This window comes from Thecamonas trahens (genome assembly GCF_000142905.1).
Source record: "Thecamonas trahens ATCC 50062 unplaced genomic scaffold supercont1.21, whole genome shotgun sequence".
Lineage (NCBI taxonomy): Eukaryota > Apusomonadida > Apusomonadidae > Thecamonas > Thecamonas trahens.
The window spans coordinates 369,711-387,103 of NW_013657659.1; the positions used below are offsets into that span (position 1 = coordinate 369,711).

General features: G+C 64.7%; 8 protein-coding genes across 8 annotated transcripts in view; 3 read left to right on the forward strand and 5 right to left on the reverse strand.

The window, feature by feature from the left end:
- Positions 1-64, reverse strand: part of AMSG_05144 (inner membrane protein OXA1L) — a gene marked incomplete at its 3' end in the record, with an annotated part of 1,807 nt that extends 1,743 nt beyond the window's left edge. The window contains exon 1 of the mRNA XM_013902733.1: positions 37-64. Coding sequence (XP_013758187.1) covers positions 37-41 — 5 coding nt within the window. The 5' untranslated portion in view covers positions 42-64. The remainder of the gene's footprint in view (positions 1-36) is intronic.
- Positions 65-372: 308 nt separating this feature from the next.
- On the forward strand, positions 373-1,985 carry AMSG_05145 (solute carrier family 25 member 44; the record flags this gene model as incomplete). Its single annotated transcript, XM_013902734.1, has 1 exon — positions 373-1,985. One exon carries the CDS (start codon positions 373-375, stop codon positions 1,516-1,518), a length of 1,146 nt encoding a protein of 381 aa, XP_013758188.1. The 3' UTR covers positions 1,519-1,985.
- On the reverse strand, positions 1,545-3,770 carry AMSG_11855 (uncharacterized protein; the record flags this gene model as incomplete). Its single annotated transcript, XM_013902780.1, has 2 exons — positions 1,545-2,547; positions 2,950-3,770. 2 exons carry the CDS (start codon positions 3,768-3,770, stop codon positions 1,545-1,547), a joined length of 1,824 nt encoding a protein of 607 aa, XP_013758234.1.
- A 499-nt stretch (positions 3,771-4,269) lies between these two features.
- Positions 4,270-6,927, reverse strand: AMSG_05148 (uncharacterized protein; the record flags this gene model as incomplete). The annotated part of the gene is made up of 1 exon (XM_013902735.1): positions 4,270-6,927. One exon carries the CDS (start codon positions 6,925-6,927, stop codon positions 4,270-4,272), a length of 2,658 nt encoding a protein of 885 aa, XP_013758189.1.
- A 955-nt stretch (positions 6,928-7,882) lies between these two features.
- Positions 7,883-10,703, forward strand: AMSG_05149 (uncharacterized protein; the record flags this gene model as incomplete). The annotated part of the gene is made up of 2 exons (XM_013902736.1): positions 7,883-7,933; positions 8,032-10,703. The coding sequence occupies 2 exons, from the start codon at positions 7,883-7,885 to the stop codon at positions 9,916-9,918; spliced, it is 1,938 nt and encodes a 645-aa protein (XP_013758190.1). The 3' UTR covers positions 9,919-10,703.
- Positions 9,675-11,489, reverse strand: AMSG_05150 (uncharacterized protein). Its single transcript, XM_013902737.1, has 2 exons — positions 11,358-11,489; positions 9,675-10,933 (listed from the first exon to the last, which is right to left on the reverse strand). The coding sequence occupies exons 1-2, from the start codon at positions 11,415-11,417 to the stop codon at positions 9,932-9,934; spliced, it is 1,062 nt and encodes a 353-aa protein (XP_013758191.1). The 5' UTR covers positions 11,418-11,489; the 3' UTR covers positions 9,675-9,931.
- Positions 11,490-11,986: 497 nt separating this feature from the next.
- AMSG_05151 (chloride channel 7) lies at positions 11,987-14,220 on the forward strand (the record flags this gene model as incomplete). The annotated part of the gene is made up of 2 exons (XM_013902738.1): positions 11,987-12,889; positions 12,922-14,220. 2 exons carry the CDS (start codon positions 11,987-11,989, stop codon positions 14,218-14,220), a joined length of 2,202 nt encoding a protein of 733 aa, XP_013758192.1.
- An 11-nt stretch (positions 14,221-14,231) lies between these two features.
- On the reverse strand, positions 14,232-17,254 carry AMSG_05152 (uncharacterized protein; the record flags this gene model as incomplete). The annotated part of the gene is made up of 3 exons (XM_013902739.1): positions 14,232-16,627; positions 16,696-16,953; positions 17,023-17,254. The coding sequence occupies 3 exons, from the start codon at positions 17,252-17,254 to the stop codon at positions 14,232-14,234; spliced, it is 2,886 nt and encodes a 961-aa protein (XP_013758193.1).
- Between the last annotated feature and the right edge of the window lie 139 nt (positions 17,255-17,393).

Below are 17,393 nucleotides of genomic sequence, written 5' to 3' on the forward strand. Positions count from 1 at the left end.
CTCCGAGGGAGGAGAAGGGAAGGAGGGAGGGCGTACCTCATAATGTGGGTGTGGGGGAGTGCAGTGGGTCGTGGTGAAGGTGGAGGTGTCGGGAGAGGGAGAGCGGGAGTGGTTCAGCCGAGGGGGAGGGGGGGGGGGTGACGCGCCTTTTGAGGGGGGGAGGGGAGGAGGGAGGGGAGGAGGGGGGGGGGGGGAGAGCAAGAAGTAGACTTGTCGCACGTTGCCCTGCTGTGAGGACCAATGCTGCGCGGGTCTCCATGGTGGCTACCGGGGCAGGGTGTGGAGAGCCGGACAAGGAGGCTGTCGGGCAGAGCGGCTGGTTGGGCGGCGGCGTGGTCGGCGGCTGACGCGGGCGAGAGCGTGGACGGGGTGATGGGCTCGGGCGGGACTGGAGGCGAGGCAGCGGGTGAGGGTCTAGCGGCGGCGGCGGCATGGATGCGCCAGTCGCCGGTGTCTGGGGCGGTGGTGGGGCTGGCGGGTGCGATGGCGCCGGCAGGCTCGGCCGAGCTGCCGCCGATCGGGGCGCTGTCGGACGATCTGGGGTGGGACGATCTGGACAAGGCCAAGCTGTTTGGCTACTCGGTGGTGGTCTTTGCCGCGCTGCGGGCTGCCGTCTATCCGCTGTTCCTCCTCAAGACCCGCCTCCAGGCGCAGCAGCAGCAGCGGGCGTACTCTGGCGTCGTCTCGGGTGTGCGGGCTATTGTGGCCTCCGAGGGCGTGGCCGGTCTGTACAAGGGCCTGCTGACCATGGTGGCCGGCGTTGTACCTGCGCAGACGCTGTATGTGGCAACGTACGAGGGCCTGCGTGCGCCGGCGACGCTGGCGCCACTTCTGACCTTGGTCGGCCTCGACGTCCATGCTGACGCCGAGGCCGTCCAGGCCCTCCGCAACGGCATCGGCGGGCTCGGCGCCGGCCTGGCGTCGCTGGCGGCGGTTGTCCCGATCGACGTTGTCTCACAGCGGCTGCAGATGCAGTCAAAGACGCTTGCCGGTGCGGTTGTTGGCGGCTCGCGCTCGTACTCGTCCGGCCTTGCCGTCGTCATGGACGTGTTGCGCAACGAGGGCCTGCGCGGCCTCTATCGCGGCACGGTGGCAACCATGCTCTCGACCGTTCCCTCGTCGGGCATCTGGTGGTCGTCGTACACCCTCATCAAGCCGCGCGCTGCGCGCGCCTTTGGCCTGGAATACGACGACATCCGGCTGCACGTTGTTGCCGGCACGCTCGCCGGCGTGGTGGCGACCACTTCCACCAACCCACTCGACGTCATCCGCACCCGCCTGCAAATCGACGTCTCAAACTACGCGTCGGCGGCTGGGAGCGGGCGCGAGGGAACCCGCCCGCAGCCTTCCATCGCCTCCATCGCCCGCACCCTCTACCAGCAAGAGTCGCTGGCCTCATTGTGGACCAAGGGTCTCGGCCCGCGCCTGTGGACCTCGTCAATCATGGGTATCCTCATGGTGGCGGCGTACGAGCGGATCAAGATCCTCGCCCGCAAGCTCCCCGTGCCCGACGAATAGCACACTCGTCCGCGAGCTGGAACACGTTACTGCGGCTTGAGCTTCTTCTTCAGCTCCTCGGCCCGCGCCATGTACTCGGAGATGCGAATCCGGAGTGCAGACGCGCGCTGGCTCTCGGCCTGCATCCGCCCGAGCGCCTGCATCAGGTACGTGAGGCCGTTGGTGTAGAGGTCGACGGCGTCGGCGTTGCGGCCAGCCTTGTCGGCGCGGACGGCCTCCTTGACAATGAGGATGCCCTTAGCGTAGACCGAGGTGTTTGAGCTCGGCAGACTGCTGCCCGCAAGCGAGGCCTCGGCAAAGCCGGACCGGCTGAGAATCGTCATGGCCCGCGCGTCGAACCAATTGCCGCGGCTGCGAATCATGGCGCCCGGCGGCTGCTGCGAGACTGGCTTGGGCCACTCGCCGCGGACAACAAGGACCGAGTATCCGTTGGCCTGCTGCTCCGCAATAAATTGCGCCACAAACGCGTCCGTGATCATATGCGGGCCACGGAGGAGCGAGTCGAGGTTGAACCAGGCGTCGTCGATCTTGCGGAGCGCAAACCAATGGCCCGGCCGGTGGCAGACAAACCCGGTTTCGCCAACCGGATTGGCTGCAGCCTCGGCGGCATCAAGTTCGCCAAGGTACAGCGCCTTCATCCGCGCACGCCGTAGCGCCTCCACAATGACCTGGACCGAGTAGTTGCCTTTGGAGTCGACGTTCTGCGACGGCGTCCGTCGCGCCGCAAAGCCCATGATTTCTAGCTCCTTGGCATCAAGCCACAGTGCGATCTTGGCAAAGTCCTCCTCCTCAAACAGCGCCACCTGCAGCAAGTTGTTCACGCAGTGGATCCCGCACTGCGCCATCTGCTGCCGCTCCCAGTAGATGACCGCGTTCGGAGGCGCCTTGAGCTTGCTCGCCGCCGCGCCGCCACACTCTCCGCCATCGGCCCCGACCCTGCCACCGCCATCACTCCTTCCAGGCGGCGGAGCCACACCGCCAGGTGTCGACGATGGGCGCTCGCTCCGTCCGCCCTGCTGCCCGATGGCCCTGGTCCGCTAGAAGTCTCCGGCTTGCCCGGCGCCTCTGCAAGAGGCGGCTCCGACTCGGTACCTACCCCGGGATGCGCACCTGATGGAGTTGGCGCGGGTGGACCGCCGTCTGGGGGAGGAGGGATGCTGGGGTACATATGCCGAAGAGAGCCGTCTGTCTGTCTCTCTCTCTCTCTCTCTCTGTGTGTGTGTGTGTGTTGCCTGGTCGGTGGCAATGGCTGGGCTGGGGAGAAGGTGTTCCATGCGGAAGCTGCAACTCGGTTGCGGGCACCGGCACCGACGACCTGTACACGCGCCGATGAGTAGGTGTTTATGAGGGGTGTGTACGAGAGAGAGAGTGCGAGAGAAAGAGAGCGAGAGAGAAAGAAAGAGGATGTGTGGGGAGGTGGATTACCTGTACGCCGAGTTGTTGTTGGGATGGTTGGCGTTGGGATGGCGAGCGTTGCGATGGTTGGCGTTGTGGTTGTTGTTGTGGTTATAGGCGCCTCCGTAGGCGCCAGGCCCCACGCCGCTGCCCGAGTGGGCGGAGATTTCGCGCGAGTGCTGGCAGATGGTGCAGACGGTGCAGCAGCATGATTGACAGTAGTCCTCGCCCTCCATGGTGGTGGTGTGGTTGCCGATGCCGTATCCGGCCTTGATATGCTGGCGGTTCTGGCAGACGCAGTACCAAGTGACCGGCAGGCCGACGCCGTAGAACATGTTAAGGCCGCACATAAAGATGCCGGCGAGGATGTCGATGAACGAGATCTCGCGGTCCTCAAAGCGGGCCGCATTGACCCGGATCATGCATGTCGAGCAGAAGAGGACCATGCAGCAAGACTCCATGTCCTCTGCACACGAGCAAAGATCCGAGCTCCAGGGCACCGTCGCGCCCGATGCTGCGTACCGTCCAGCAGCTCCACCTGCAGGGTACGACGCGTACGAGGCCTGGACAGGCTGTGCGGTCGGCGGAGCGCCATATGCCCCCCCAGCTGGCGGCGGAGCGGCATACGCCCCTCCAGCTGGCGGCGGAGATGCATACGCCGGCGGCGGAGGTGCCGATGAAGCACCTGGTGCACTGCTGCTAGGATAGCCGCCACCATAAGCCGCCTGGTGCTGCTGCGGAGGAGGCGGGCCACCATAGGGGTTCCCACCGTAGGCATTCCCACCATGAGCCGAGGACGACGATTGACCACCCTTTGACGGCGGTGCGACATAAGCCGGAGGCGGGGCATTAGACATGCTTGTTGGTGTTTGGTGTGCGTATGTGGATGTGGGAGTGTGTGTGTGTGTGTGGGTTGCGGTGCGGTGACTCTTGAGTGAGGGTTGGAAAAGAGTACGGTCCGGGACTGGCGTGGGTCACGTCAGAGAGGGGGGGGGGGAGGAGGGGGGGGGTATGTGTGAGAGGGTGTATGGGTATATGGGTGTGCTGGGTGTAGTGGTGGTGTGTGGAAGAGTGTGGGAGGTGGGAGAGAGGGTTGCAGTGGTGGAGTGTGGCGACAATGGTGGTGGTAGTGGTGGTAGCTGTGGTGTTCGTGGGTGTCATGGTCTGGTGGGTGTCGGCGAAGGAACGGTTGCCGTTCGTTCTCTGAGCCATGTTGGCATGTGCGGATATTAATCGATGGTCCGTCGCATGGGCGATGTGAATACGGGCCCAGCCAGCACCTGCATCGTCCGCGTCCGCCGCAGCCACTGCATGCCTTTGCCACCGAAGCAAATCGGTCGTTCCGCTATTAAAGGATTACGTCGAGACGGCGTAGATCGAGGTGAGGAGGGTATCAGCATCCCAGTCGACGACATATGGATGATGTGGCGAGATGGTGGGGAGGGTGACGTGGCGATCCTCAGTAGACGGCGGCGCAACGATGGCGTGTTCTTCGATCTCGGCGAGGCTAAGAAGGGATGAGAGCCGAGTGCAAGATGCGTGCACGGTTGCGACAAGCCACGGTGCGACCACAAAAGCATCCAGCGCACGCTCCGGCCACTTGAGGATGTGGTGCGGATGCAGCTGCGGCGCGGCGAGGAGAACAACACCGAAGGTGTCAAAGACCGCCAGCATCGACCCTGCGTCGATCGGCCGTAGACCGAGAAACCGGCTCGCCTTGGTCACTTCACCCGGCACGAAAATCGACGACTGCACCGCCGTCAGCGCCCGCCCAAGGCTCGCACTGCCCGGCGACGGGATCAGGACGTTGTCACCGGGCTTGGGCAGCTGGCTCAGCGACAGAAGGCCCGAGTGGCCCGATGACGACGATGCCAGCGATGACTCCTCAGAGATTGACGAGCCGTAGAGTGACGCCATCGACTCGGTCCATGACGGTGCCGGCATCAACGTCTCGTACGGCCGGCTCCCGTTCGGAAAAGAGACCACAGCGTTGCCGTCATCGCTGCTCACCGCCTTGCAGAAAACGCGCGGCGGCTTGGGAAACAGCGAGTTGTGCTCTAGCTGGACGAGGACAGAGGTCACATCCTTGCTCACCATAAAGCCGACCAGCATCAGCGAGGCCTCGATGGCTTCCGGCGCAAACGGGAGCGCCGCTGACGAGATCATTTCAAATGCGCGGGCCTCGGCGCTCCACGCCAGCATCTGCAGCGCCGGACCGCTAGTTACCACCCCGACGCACTGCGCCTCTGGCAGCGAGAGGACAGCAGAGAGAACAGCGTCGGCAGCTGCGGCGATGACGACCGGGTCAGGCAGCTCGCCGCCGCTGAAAGCAGCAACCAGAGCCCCTATCGCGATCCGCTCCAACCGCCCTTGCCGCCGGATGACGAGCTGGCCCACGGCGTTAAACGCCTCGATTTGGCTGGCGTCGCCGATGCGGGCCACCAGCCGAGGCAGCGAGCGGTGGCCGTCCGAGCTGGCGTAGATGCCAACGTCGGTGGCAAAGACGGTCATCGGTCGTTCGCCCTCGATCTCAACTCTGGTCACCGACGTCACCTGCGCGCCAGTGACAACCTCGGGCAGCGAGAGGCCGACCGCAGAGCTCGGGAGCTTGGCGCTGCGCGAGGACGTGTTCTTGGGCCTATTGCGCTTGCCTGGCTGCGGCGCGGATGCCGACGGTGATGCCGACTTGGCCTTCTTGTTGACCGGCTGCTGGGCGCTGCGGCCAAATGGGGCCGGCACCGTCCCGTTGCGCTCGGCAAAGATCTCGATGCGGTGCGGGCGCTTGGCCCGGGCAGCCCTCGCCCTCTTGGTTGGCACGCCACAGCCCGGCATCGCAAACGAAGTCGAGAACGACGGCGCCCGCGACGGTGCATCAGAGTCGTCGTCATCGCGCACAAACTCCCCGAGAGGAACAAGGTACGCACTCACCGAGCCCACCAGCTTGGAGAGCGCGTCGCCGCGCCGCTTGGTGGCGATCTGATACAGCGCCGACGCACGCCAGGCCGCCGACGCCTTGGCCGCGTTCACGATCTTGGCGCGGAGCGCAGCAGCAAAAGCCTCGCCGCGCGGGTACACAGAGTCGAGAATGGGACCAAACGCAGGCATGTCGTGCGTGCGCGCCACCGCCACCGCGTACGCGGCCCCGTGGATCGCGTGGTCATTGACCGGCGAGACAACGATGACCACGTCGGTCTGCACAGAGGCCAGGACAGATGTATCGAGGCATGCGTACGGATCATCGGAAAAGACAAGCTGGATGGCGTTGCCGTCGACAAAGTCGCGGACAGATGGCACCGGCAGCATTGTCGCAACGTGGAACATAATTTCCGACCCCGCCACGTCGCCGACGTAGAGCGAGTGCTCGCCAGTCGCGTCCGACCTCGTGTCAAGGCCACCGGAATACCCGCGGAAGTTCCGCAGCGCCACCACGTCGCCCACAAGGTCCAAAAACTGGTGGTACTCGGCCGATGGAGGGCTGTCGACCCGCAGCGCACCATCGATGGTGCGGACACCGGGCCGCGCGTACAGTAGAGACGCAACAACCTTGGGCGCCACATCGTCGGCTTCCATCCGCAGCAGCGTCCCGTTGAGCCGCGATAGCATCGAAGTCACCACCAGCGATCGCGAGGTCTCGTGCTGCGCCCGCGGCACAACCAGCCGCTTGAAGCATCCCGACCACTTGGCGAGGTCTGGATCGATGGCCACCAGCAGCTCGTGAAGCGGCTTCTGCAGCAGAGACTCGACGAGGTTCCGGGAAACACCTTGCCGCCGCCACAGAATGACGCGATACTGCAAGCCGACCGGGTTGACCGCGATCGCCGCCACAGAGACGACAACAACCTCGGCCTTGGGTAGCACCGCCACAAAGTGGACGTGATCGACGGATGGGAAGAGGCGCGCAAACCAGGCGGCGTACTGTGGCGGGCTTTCGACCAAACGATCGACCTGCCGCCCAGTCCCGCTCTTGCTCTGCCGGCCCCACTTGATCACCCGCCGCGGAATGTCCATCTCCATCTCCGACCCAGCTGTCGCCACGTTTGGCGTCGAACCCTGGATGCCAAAGTCCGTTACACGCCGATGCCGCCGATGCCGTCGCCGCCGGGATAGGCCGCCGTACGGGCCCAACAACTCCCTCGGCGGGCCCCAATTGACCCCGTCAGCCGACGAGTCTGCCGAGTCCGAGCCTGCCTCCGAAATCGGCCATGAAAGCGCCCATGCGGGCACGTCATCACACGTTGTGCTTGTTGTGTATGTTGAGCTGTCGTAGCTCCTTGTCTCCGACTCGGCCCATGAGCTCGCGGACTCTGATGCCGACATGGCCTCGTCAGACCTGTGCTTGTTGGCTCGTGTTCCGAACAAACGGAGCACGAGACTGCCTCTTGGATTGTACGTCCTCAGCTGCACGCGCACACACTCTGCAGAAACACTCACTCCAACACGGTTGAAGAAGAGCGATGAGAGGTGACGCGATGCGTGTGCAAGACGATTGTAGTGAGAGTGGTGTGTGCCTGGGTGAGTGCGGGAATGAGACTGATTGCGGCTGTGACATCGGAAAAGATTCATAGCTCCATTTTTTCCCCTCCCTTGACTTTCCTGCACACCCCTGCCCCTCTCCCGCACACCCCTTCCCCTCTTCCGCACGCCCCGCCCATCTCCGGCACACCTTTCCCATGCACAAGAGTCCAACCCCAGCATAGTGTACCTCTCATCGCCTCCACGCACAACTGCACGCATCCCAAGGCAGGTACATGACGTCTACTGGCATGCGAGGCCATGACCGGTGATTGGCATGTAAACGCACAATCTGGTCAACCCCGGCCATTATTCGTCTTGGCACGCGTTCTCCCGTCGCCTGCCCACCACCGGCCGCCGACCGCAGCACAGCAGCCACCGCCGCTCGCCGCGACTCACAAGCTCACTCGGAGGAGGGGGACACAGCACTTGTGGTGTGTGGGAAGAGAGCAACGGCATGACCATATACCGGGCGTATCTGCTGCGTAAGGCCGACGAGGCACTTGGGGTCACAGGAAGAGCCGCTGGTGGTGCGGCTGCTGGTCTTGGCGGTGGTGGTGGTGGTGGTGGTGGTGGTGGTGGTGGTGGCGTCGCCCGTGGTCCGAGACGCCATCGGGCTGGGCTGGACGAAGCGCTGGACGGGCAACAGGACGGGGTAGTGGTAGTGCGGAGCAGTTCCGAGACTCGCCGACGTCTGCAGCGGCGGCGACCAACGCATCGCCACTGCCGAACCTCTCGTCGGTGCTCTCGCTCTCGGCGCTCTCGCCGTCGCCGTCGCCACCTACATCGGGCGCGGTGGGCCGGACCCACTCATCACCGGCACTGGCAAGCTCGCCACTACGGACGGTGGCTTTTGGCAGGTCGCGGAGCCGGGCGCTGAAGATGGGCGGGCGGGGGAGCCCGCTGGCGGCGGGCGCGGCGACAGGTGCGCCTGGCAGCGCGGATGAGGTGCTCGGCCGCGTCCTGCTGGCTATCCGGTTTGACGCCGCCGGTGTTGCGCATCGGGTGCCGCGCTCAAGCGACACATCGACCGGGCCCGATGATGCGTCACTTACAGACATGCTGAGCATCCCACACTCGCGACTGACAACGGCGGTGACCCGGCGCGGAGTGTGGGTGCAGGCTGCAGCGGGTGCAGGGAGTGCCACACTGCCGCATGCCCTCGGCGCACACATTGTGCATGGGACCAAGGTCTCGCTTATAGTGCTCGCTGACGGTGACGCGCATGGAGTTACCGAAGACGGCGCTGCAGTGCTAGAAGTGCTCGACGCGGAGCTGGCGTCACTGGCGCGGCCGACCCAATTCCGCGAGCTCGATCCGCCATCGCCGGTCTTTCTCGACTTTGCGCGGATGTTGCTACTGCTGGCGTTTACACGGGATCCCGTTCTCGCCCACGCCCGCGTCTCTTTGGTAGCCGGTGGCGGCGGGGCAGGGTACGGCGGCGGCGGCGGGTGCGACGACGCAATTTCGTGGGCATCGCACTCGAGCTCATCGAGCGGCGGCGGCGAGGGCGCGTCCAGCTCTGTGGCCGGGGCGTTCTCGCTGGCATCTCTGGTGGACACGCTCAGTAAGCTCGGGGTGACGCCTGGGGTGTTTTGGACTGCAGAGGAGGCTGCGACGGTGCGGACAACGTCGGCGTCTTGGATGCTGTTTCAGACCGAGGTCTTTCACGAGGCCGACGACGAGCGGTCGTCGCCGGCGCTGAGCAAGTTTGTGGACGTCCTGCTCCGTGAGGCCGAGGCGGCTGCGGCCGGCGAACCGTCGCTCTGGCTGCTGACGCTGGCTGAGATGGCGATTTACTTTGGCAAAGACGAGACGGTGGACGAAGTGGTCAAGTTTGTACGGCTTGCGGCCAACACCGGGCTGGTTCGCGTGGAGACTGCGGTGGCGGTGTCGGACGTGTTTGTGCCGACGCCGCGCGGACTCGCGCTCTGTACACCCGAGTGGTGGGAGGCGTTCGGCCAGCGAAGCGATCTGCCGCTCGGCTATGCGACGGCCGGCCAGGTCCTCCTTGACCTGCTGCTCACACGATACGAGTGCATCCAGAGCGTTGCGGCGCGACTCCGGCGGCGACTGCCTCGGCTCGGGCTGGACGTGGCGGGGGTGATGGCGCTGGTGGAGATGCTGGTGGCGGAGCGGGTGGTGAAGCGGGTGTACATGGTGCCATTCATCGATTTTATGCGGTTCTTCCGCGACTGTACGCTCTCGGGGGTGCATCCAGACATGATGCAGCGGCTGCTGCAGCTCGAGCCGTACTTTGAGCACGCGTCGGCGCGGCGGTACACCCTCGAGGAGCTGCTGGCGCTGGTCAACCTGCGGGCGGGCGCAAACCCGCCGCTTACTTTCGAGACGCTAGTCGGCGACTTGGACTCGCTCGACATCTCGCTCTCGTGGTTTGTGCTCGACGACGCCGGTGTTCTCGTCCCGGCCTCCACTGTCGCTCTCAATGGCTCCTCGGTCGACTGCTCTTGGGCGGCATGCTGCAGGCGATGATTTCTCCCCCGCCCTACCTAGCTCGACTCAAAGTCAAACGGCAACGACGACGAGTCAGTAGCCGACTCTTCACCGTCGCCATCGCCGTCGCCGTCGGCTGATCCGGATCCGTATGACCCGGAGCCTGACGACGACGATGACGATGACGACGACGTTGCTCTCTTTTTCTTCTTGCGCCTTGAGCGGTCTTTGCTTTTGGGCGTGACCCGCTTGGGCTTGGGCTTGGGCTTGGATTGTTTGGACTTGGATTGTTTGGACTTGGCCTTCTTGGACTTGGCCTTCTTGGTCTTTGCCTTCTTGGACCTGGTAACCTTGGGCTTGGCAACCTTAGGCTTGGTGACCTCGGCCTTGACCTTACCCTTACTCTTACCCTCACGCTTTCCCTCACGCTTTCCCTCACGCTTGCCCTCACGCTTGCCCTTGCCCTTCCTCTTCTCCTTGCCCGTGCCCTTGCTCTCGCGATCGGGCTCGGTCTCGTCGTCAGCTGTTGCCTCGTACCGCTGCCGACGGCGGCGGCCGCGCCCAAAAACGCACCGACTTGCCGTCCGTCCTGATATCCGCCAAGAGCCTTGTCGTACATGGCGAGAGGCTGCCAGCCCGACTCGGCTACCACCAGGGTGGCAACTGATCTAGAGCCAACGCCGGGCGTGGGACGGACAGTTGACGATGCATCGCCTGACGGATTGGTCGAGTCGGTCAACGACTGCTCCGAACTTGACGAGCTCTTTGTGCGGAATTGCTTGACGGCCGACTTTGGATACTTTGTAAACTCGACCATGGCCTTCTTGCGGGCGATACGAGTAACGAACCGCGTCCGCTTGACGTACGTGCCGTAGACGAGCAAGCCCACTCCGACAGCACACACACACACCGCCAGCACAATTCGAAGCGCCAACGGCGAGTCACCATCACCCGTCATAACCATCGCCACACCCGCGGTCGTGTTTGCCGCCATCTGTCCGTCTCTCTGTTGGTCTGTCGGTCTGTCGGTCTGTCGGTCTGTCGGTCTGTCGGTCTGTCGGACAACACACACACACACACACACACACACACACACACACACACACACACACACACACAGGTGTCGAGTGGGTGGTGGGAGGTAGGTGGTGGGAGTGAGTGCAGTGGGTGCAGTGGGTCAAGTGTGAGGGCACTGGCGTGGGTGTACCGTGTGGGCGTGGGCTTGGCCAGGTGGCCTGGTTCACAGCTAGTCAGCGGCAGTGGTTGGCGGGCGGCGGGCGGAAGAAGGGCGGGCTGAGGGCTTGGCCGGGGGGGGGGGGGGAAGGGGGGGGAGGTAGTGACATGGACAGGGGTCGCCAAAGATGTTGCGGAGATGCCACGGTGTGCCGTTGTCCACACCATGGACAGCTACCTTCGCTATCGGTTACTCCTCAAGCGTTGCCTGACCATGATCATGATCATCACCATCATCACCTTACCATCATCGTCATCACCATCATCTTCAATGGCCTTCTTGCCTGCTGTAGAGGTGACAGCATTTGACAGGCCGAGGCAAGCAAGACACGAGCACATCAACATCTTCTCCGCATCCCGCTTTGTACCCCCCCCCCCCCCCCCCCCCCCTCCTTCTCTCTCTCATCGCCCACTCCAAACTCGATCGAGATCGGATTGCCGCAGTCCCCCTTCCCTCCGTCCCTCCCCCACCAGCCCGGCTGACCGGCTCCCTGTCGTCAGCTGGAGAGGTAGAGACGACAGAACAGTGGCAAAGTCACACGACTCGAGGGGGGCAAGGGCGTGGGCGAGGAGAAGGAAAGGACCAATGGCGGTGTGGCAGCTGCAGAGCGTAGTGGACGATACCACTCTCGGTGAACTGTCGCACTACGAGGCTGCATCCTCCTACGCCATGGCTGCCACTGCGCCGCTGCTTGGCGGAGACCGACGTGGGGCGAGTCGACTGAATGTGAATGGTGACGACGGAGAGAGCGGCGGACGATGGACCGGACATGGCGGCGGTGGTGGACATGGCGGCGGTGGTGGACATGGCGGCGGTGGTGGACATGGCGGCGGTGGTGGACATGCCGGTGGTGGTAGTGGGCATGGTCATGTCATGACTGCGGCTGAAGTTGCTCGCATGAACAGCTACGAGTCGCTCGACTACGAGGTGTGGTACTCGGAGGCGCAAGAGGCGTTTGAGGAAGAGAACCAAGGCGCAAAAGGCTACGCTTGGTTCATGGCGGTTATGCCTTGGCTTGCTATGTTTGCCATCGGTCTCGCCACGGGCATCGTCTCCTTTGGCATCTTTCAGGCTGTCAAGAACCTCGCCGCCACCCGCTTTGCGCTCACCTTTTGGATGCTCGATCACGTGTCGCTCGGCGCCGCCTTTGCGGCCTACGCCGCATGGGCCGGTGTCTCGGTTGGCATTGCCTCGCTGCTGGTCATGGGCATCGAGCCTGTGGCCGGCGGCTCGGGCATTCCCGAGATCAAGGGCTATCTCAACGGGACAAACGTGCACAAGCTGATGCGCCTCAAAACCGCGGTGGTCAAGGTCCTTGGCGTCATCTTTGCCGTCTCGGGCGGCCTGACGTGCGGCAAAGAGGGCCCGCTTGTTCACACGGGCTTTGCCCTCGCCGGTAACATTGTGCACTTGCCAAAGATGGCGACGGCTTGCGCGACTCGGGCGAGCCGCAAGTACTGGCAGGCCTTCCGGTCCGACGTCCACAAGCGCGACTTTGTGACTGCAGGCGCGGCCGCGGGCGTTGCGGCCGCCTTTGGCGCCCCGGTCGGAGGCGTCCTCTTTGCGCTGGAGGAGGCGTCGTCGTACTGGCAGCTCCAGCTGATGTGGCGCTCGTTCTTCTGCGCCCTCATCGCCACGTTCACCCTCATCTTCTTCCGCTCCGGCTCCGAGGGCTCGTGGCTTGACCTCTCCTCTCCGGGCCTCATCACCTTTGGCGAGTTCAAGCCCAACGCGTACCGCCTGTGGGAGCTCATTCCGTTTCTGGGCCTCGCCGTTGTCGGCGGCATGCTTGGCGCGTTTTCAACAAGTGCAACAACGCGCTCTGCCGCTGGCGCCGCGACCACATCGAGAAGGCCGCCACAATCAGGGTCCTTGAAGCCGTCGCCATCGCCGTCCTCACTGCCGCGCTCTCGTTTTGGCTCCCGGTTGCACTCCAGTCGTGTAAGGAGCTGCCGGCTAGGCTCTCCGTCGACGACGCCGAGCACTACCACCGGTTCCTTTGCAAGCCCGGCGAGTACTCGGCCATGGCCAACGCCATGTTCAACACTCAGGAAGACATCATCAAGGGCTTCTTCCACATCGAGGATCCGTACCCGATCCCGGTCCTTCTCATCGTCCTCGCTCTCTACTTTGGCCTTGCTACCATCACCTACGGCCTCGCCGTCCCAGCCGGCCTCTTTGTCCCCGCTATCATGTGCGGCTGCGCCTACGGCCGCATGGCTGGCGAGGCCATGGACTCGCTCTTCCCCTCGGCCGACATCGACTCGGGCGTGTACGCCCTCATCGGCGCAGCCACAGCCCTCGGCGGCATCACCCGCATGACCATTTCGCTCACCGTCATCCTCCTCGAGACGACCAACGACATTCAGATGCTGCTCCCGCTCATGGTCGGCGTCATCGTCTCAAAGTGGGTCGGCGACTGGTTCAACATCTCACTCTACGACCTCCACGTCGAGCTCAAGTGCATCCCGTTTGTGGAGAACAACCCGCCGGCTGGCCTCGAGCGCCTCACCGCCCGCGACATCATGGTCACGCCGCTCGTCACCCTGCCTCACCTCGTCACCGTCGGTGCCGTCTACGACGTCCTTGTCTCCACCTCACACAATGGGTTCCCGGTCGTGGCCCACCGCGCATCCGCTCCAGCCCCGCAGCAGCTCCTAGCACCGCCATCGTCGCCGTCGTCGTCGGACCCGCGCCTGGTCGGCATCATTCTCCGCTCCCATCTGCTCTCCCTACTCCGCCACCGAACCTTCTACCACGAGCTTGACGGGCCCGACGGGAGCCCGGTCCTCGACCTTGCACAGGACGCGTCGATCCCGCACGTTCTCGACTTTGCGCCGTCGCTCTCGTCGACCTCGGATGCGCTCGCCACCGACCTTGCCGGCGTGGCGCTGCGACCGGGCGACCGGGACGCGTTTATCGACTTGCGGCCTTTCCTCAACAAGGCACCGTTCCGAGTCCTCCTCGAGACGCCAGTCCCGCGCGTCTACCGCACCTTCCGCTCGATGGGCCTCCGCCACTTGTGCGTGGTCGACGAGAACAACACCCCGCACGGCATCATCACCCGCAAGGACATCCGAACCGACTTTACTGTCGACCTCAACTAAGGCGGAGCCTTTCAGCGGGCAGGATCAGCCTCAGCCGTGGCGAGAGCCTCGGCCTTGGCGGCAGCCTCGCGCGTGGCATTCGTCTTGGCCTCCACCGCGGCGGCTTCTGCAGCCGCCAGCGCGGCGGCCTCGCCAGCCTTAAAGTGGGCCTGGCACGTGGCCGAGCAGAGAATGTAGTGGATGTTGGGCGACTTGCCGTAGCCGAGCGCCTCGAGCACGGCGTCGCGGCCCCAGTGGCCGTACTTGAGCGAGGCGAGCGGGAGGTCGTCGAGGCAGTACGCCCACGGGCACTCCTTGCACACAAAGAGCAAGCCGCCGCCGTCGGCCGCCGAGCGGGTGCACACCCCGCACCGGTGCTGTGGGCAGCGCCAGTAGCCGGCCCGCATGCCGGAGCGCAGCTTCTCGGGATCGGTCTCGGTCTCACCTGCACAGAGCGGGTGGAAGACGCGCGGGCACGCGTCGCAGCACACCAGCGAGCCGCCGTCGCGGCACCCGTGGCACAGGCTCTGCCACGCAAAGTAATCGCCGGCCTTGCGCCGCGCCGGCATCGGCGTGGTAATAGTAAAGTCATCGGTCGGGTCCGGCTCGTCGGCGCAAGCGACCGGGAGCGAGAGCTGCGGCGGGAGCCCGACGGCGGCGCGCGCAGCCTCGAGCATCTCCTGTGGCACGTTGGTCTCCACCAGCGCAGCCGGCTCAACGGCATCCTCGGCGGCCGGCAAGGCAGTGGCCGACTGAACGACCGAGTCGTCGTCGAGCGCCACCGCAAGCTCCTCGTCCTTGGCCACCGTGTCGCGGTGGAGGAGGAGCTTGGCGTCGGCGACGGCGAGCACGTGCTCGTCGATCGTCCCGCGGGTCGAGAGCCGGTAGATGGTCACCGGCTGGTCTTGCCCAATGCGGTGGGCGCGGTCCTGGGCCTGGACGTCAACGTGAGGGTTCCACGCCGAGTCGAGGAGGACAACCGTCGAAGCCGAGGTGAGCGAGAGGCCGAGGCCGGCGGCGCGGGTTGAGAGCAGGTACACATGCGCCCGGCACTTGGGATCATTGAACCGCGAGACGTCAAACGAGCGCTTGGCAAGCGGCGTCGTCCCGTCGAGACGCAGCCAGTGAAAGCCGCGGCCAAACTCTTGCTCGAGCATGGACTCGACAACGTCGAGGACGGTGGTAAACTGCGAGAAGACCAGGATCTTGGCGTTGGCGTCGCGCGCGGCGCGAACCATGTGCAGTACAACCGCAAGCTTGCCCGAGCGTGCCACGAGCCGCTTCACGCTTGGAAGCTCGGCGTCCGACGGCGCCGACGCCAGCTGGCGCAGCCGCTGGACAGTGGCCAGCCACTGCGAGTGCGCGTCCGACGACCGACCCTCCTTGCGGGCAATCGCCGCCCTCCGCGCCTGGTCCACGGCGAGCGCGTACGCCGCGTGTTGGTGGGTGGTAAGCGGGATCGAGAGGCGGACCTCGGTCTTGGGCGGGATCGAGGCAGCCACTACGGCCTTGGTCCGCCGCAGCAGGATAGCGTCGAGCATGGCAGCCGCAGCCTCGAGCGTGTCCTTGCGGTAGCCAGTCGCCGAGGCCGACGACCTGGTCGGCAGCGCTTTGAACGGCTTGGGCGACGAAAAGATGGGAAAGGCGTAGTTGATCATGGCCCACAGCTCGTGGAGCGAGTTCTGCACCGGCGTTCCGGTCAGCAGGAGCCGCGAGACAGACTTGAGCCGCCGCACGTTCTTGGAGATGTTCGACCGCGGGTTCTTGATCCGGTGCGCCTCGTCAAACACAATGTAGTGCCACACAAACTTGGTCCGCAACTTGCCGAGCGATGACGAGAGCGTCTCTGCCGTCGTGATGGCCACGTCAAAATCCATCGGCAGCATGACGTACTCCATGACCTTGTCACGCTCCGACGCCGTACCATGGAAAATAGCCACACGGAGCGACGGCGCCCACCGCCGGAGCTCGGCCTTCCACGACGGGAGGAGCGAGACGGGCACAACAATGAGGTGCGGGCCGGCGCGCCCGTTCGAGTTCTCGGTGATGTGCAGGAGAAAGGCGATGGCCTGCAGCGTCTTGCCGAGGCCCATCTCGTCGGCGAGGATCGATGAGACGCCGGCGTTGTGATGCTGCAGCATGAAGTTGATGCCGCGTCGCTGGTGCGGGTGGAGCTTTCCGCCGGCCATCCCGCGCGGCTGCTCGCCCTCGGCAATGAGCGGGACGACGGGCGCGTGCTCGGGCTCGGACGAGCTCGACGAGCTAGATGACGAGCCCGAGTACGAGGTCGAGCCTGACGAGGTGGACGAGCTCGACGAGCTCGACGACGAACCTTGCCGGTTCTTCTTCCGCGCCTTGCGCTCGGCACGGAGCCGCTTGCGCTCGGCCTTGGAGCGGAAGAGCTTCGGCCCAGAAAGTAGCGGAAGCCCTCGGGATGCGCCCGCGCAAACCGTTTCTCCATCCGCGACGCATCGCTGACCCACCGCATGAGCCGACGATTGCGCCGGTTCCGCGAGACGGCCCGCTCCTTCCTCACGGCCCGCGCCTGCGAGCCAAACTTATCAACCACAGCCTGGGCCGCTTCGCCGCTCTCTGTCCGCCCATGCCCCTCGTTCTCGTCTTCCTCCTCTAACTCGGCCTCTGCATCGGCTTCGGCCCGTGCTTCCTCCGCCGCCTCGTCATCGACGACCACCACGGACGAAGGCGACGGATCCGACGAGACGGCGACAAGGTCGTCCTCGGACGGAGCATGGCCTGCCGACGGGGGAAGACCACTTGAAGCGGTAGCACTTGGACTTGGAGCAGCAGAGCCATCCAAAGTACGTGACCGCTTGGCCGGTGGAGGCGAGGTAGCCACCTTGCTCACGCCATGGGCCTCCGCGGGAGGCGGAAGCGCCGACGAACGCGGCGCCAGACTCGACGCCTTTGCCTTGCCACTCGCCCCAGCTGTCTGCTCGTCTTGTGGGCCACCTCCTACCTCCTCTTCCCGCTTCCGCTTCTTGTTCTGTTCCTCGCCTGGGCCTGCAGCGCTGAAGAATGACTTGAGTGTGGCCATGATTGCGATCGGACTGGTGGGATGGGTGGGGGTGGTGGGGGTGGTGGGGGGGGGGGAGGGGGAAGAGGAAGAGTCGAGTGATGAGGATTCTATCAGTGGCGGCCAAAGCTGATGTCACCCACTTCCCACTCCCTCTCTC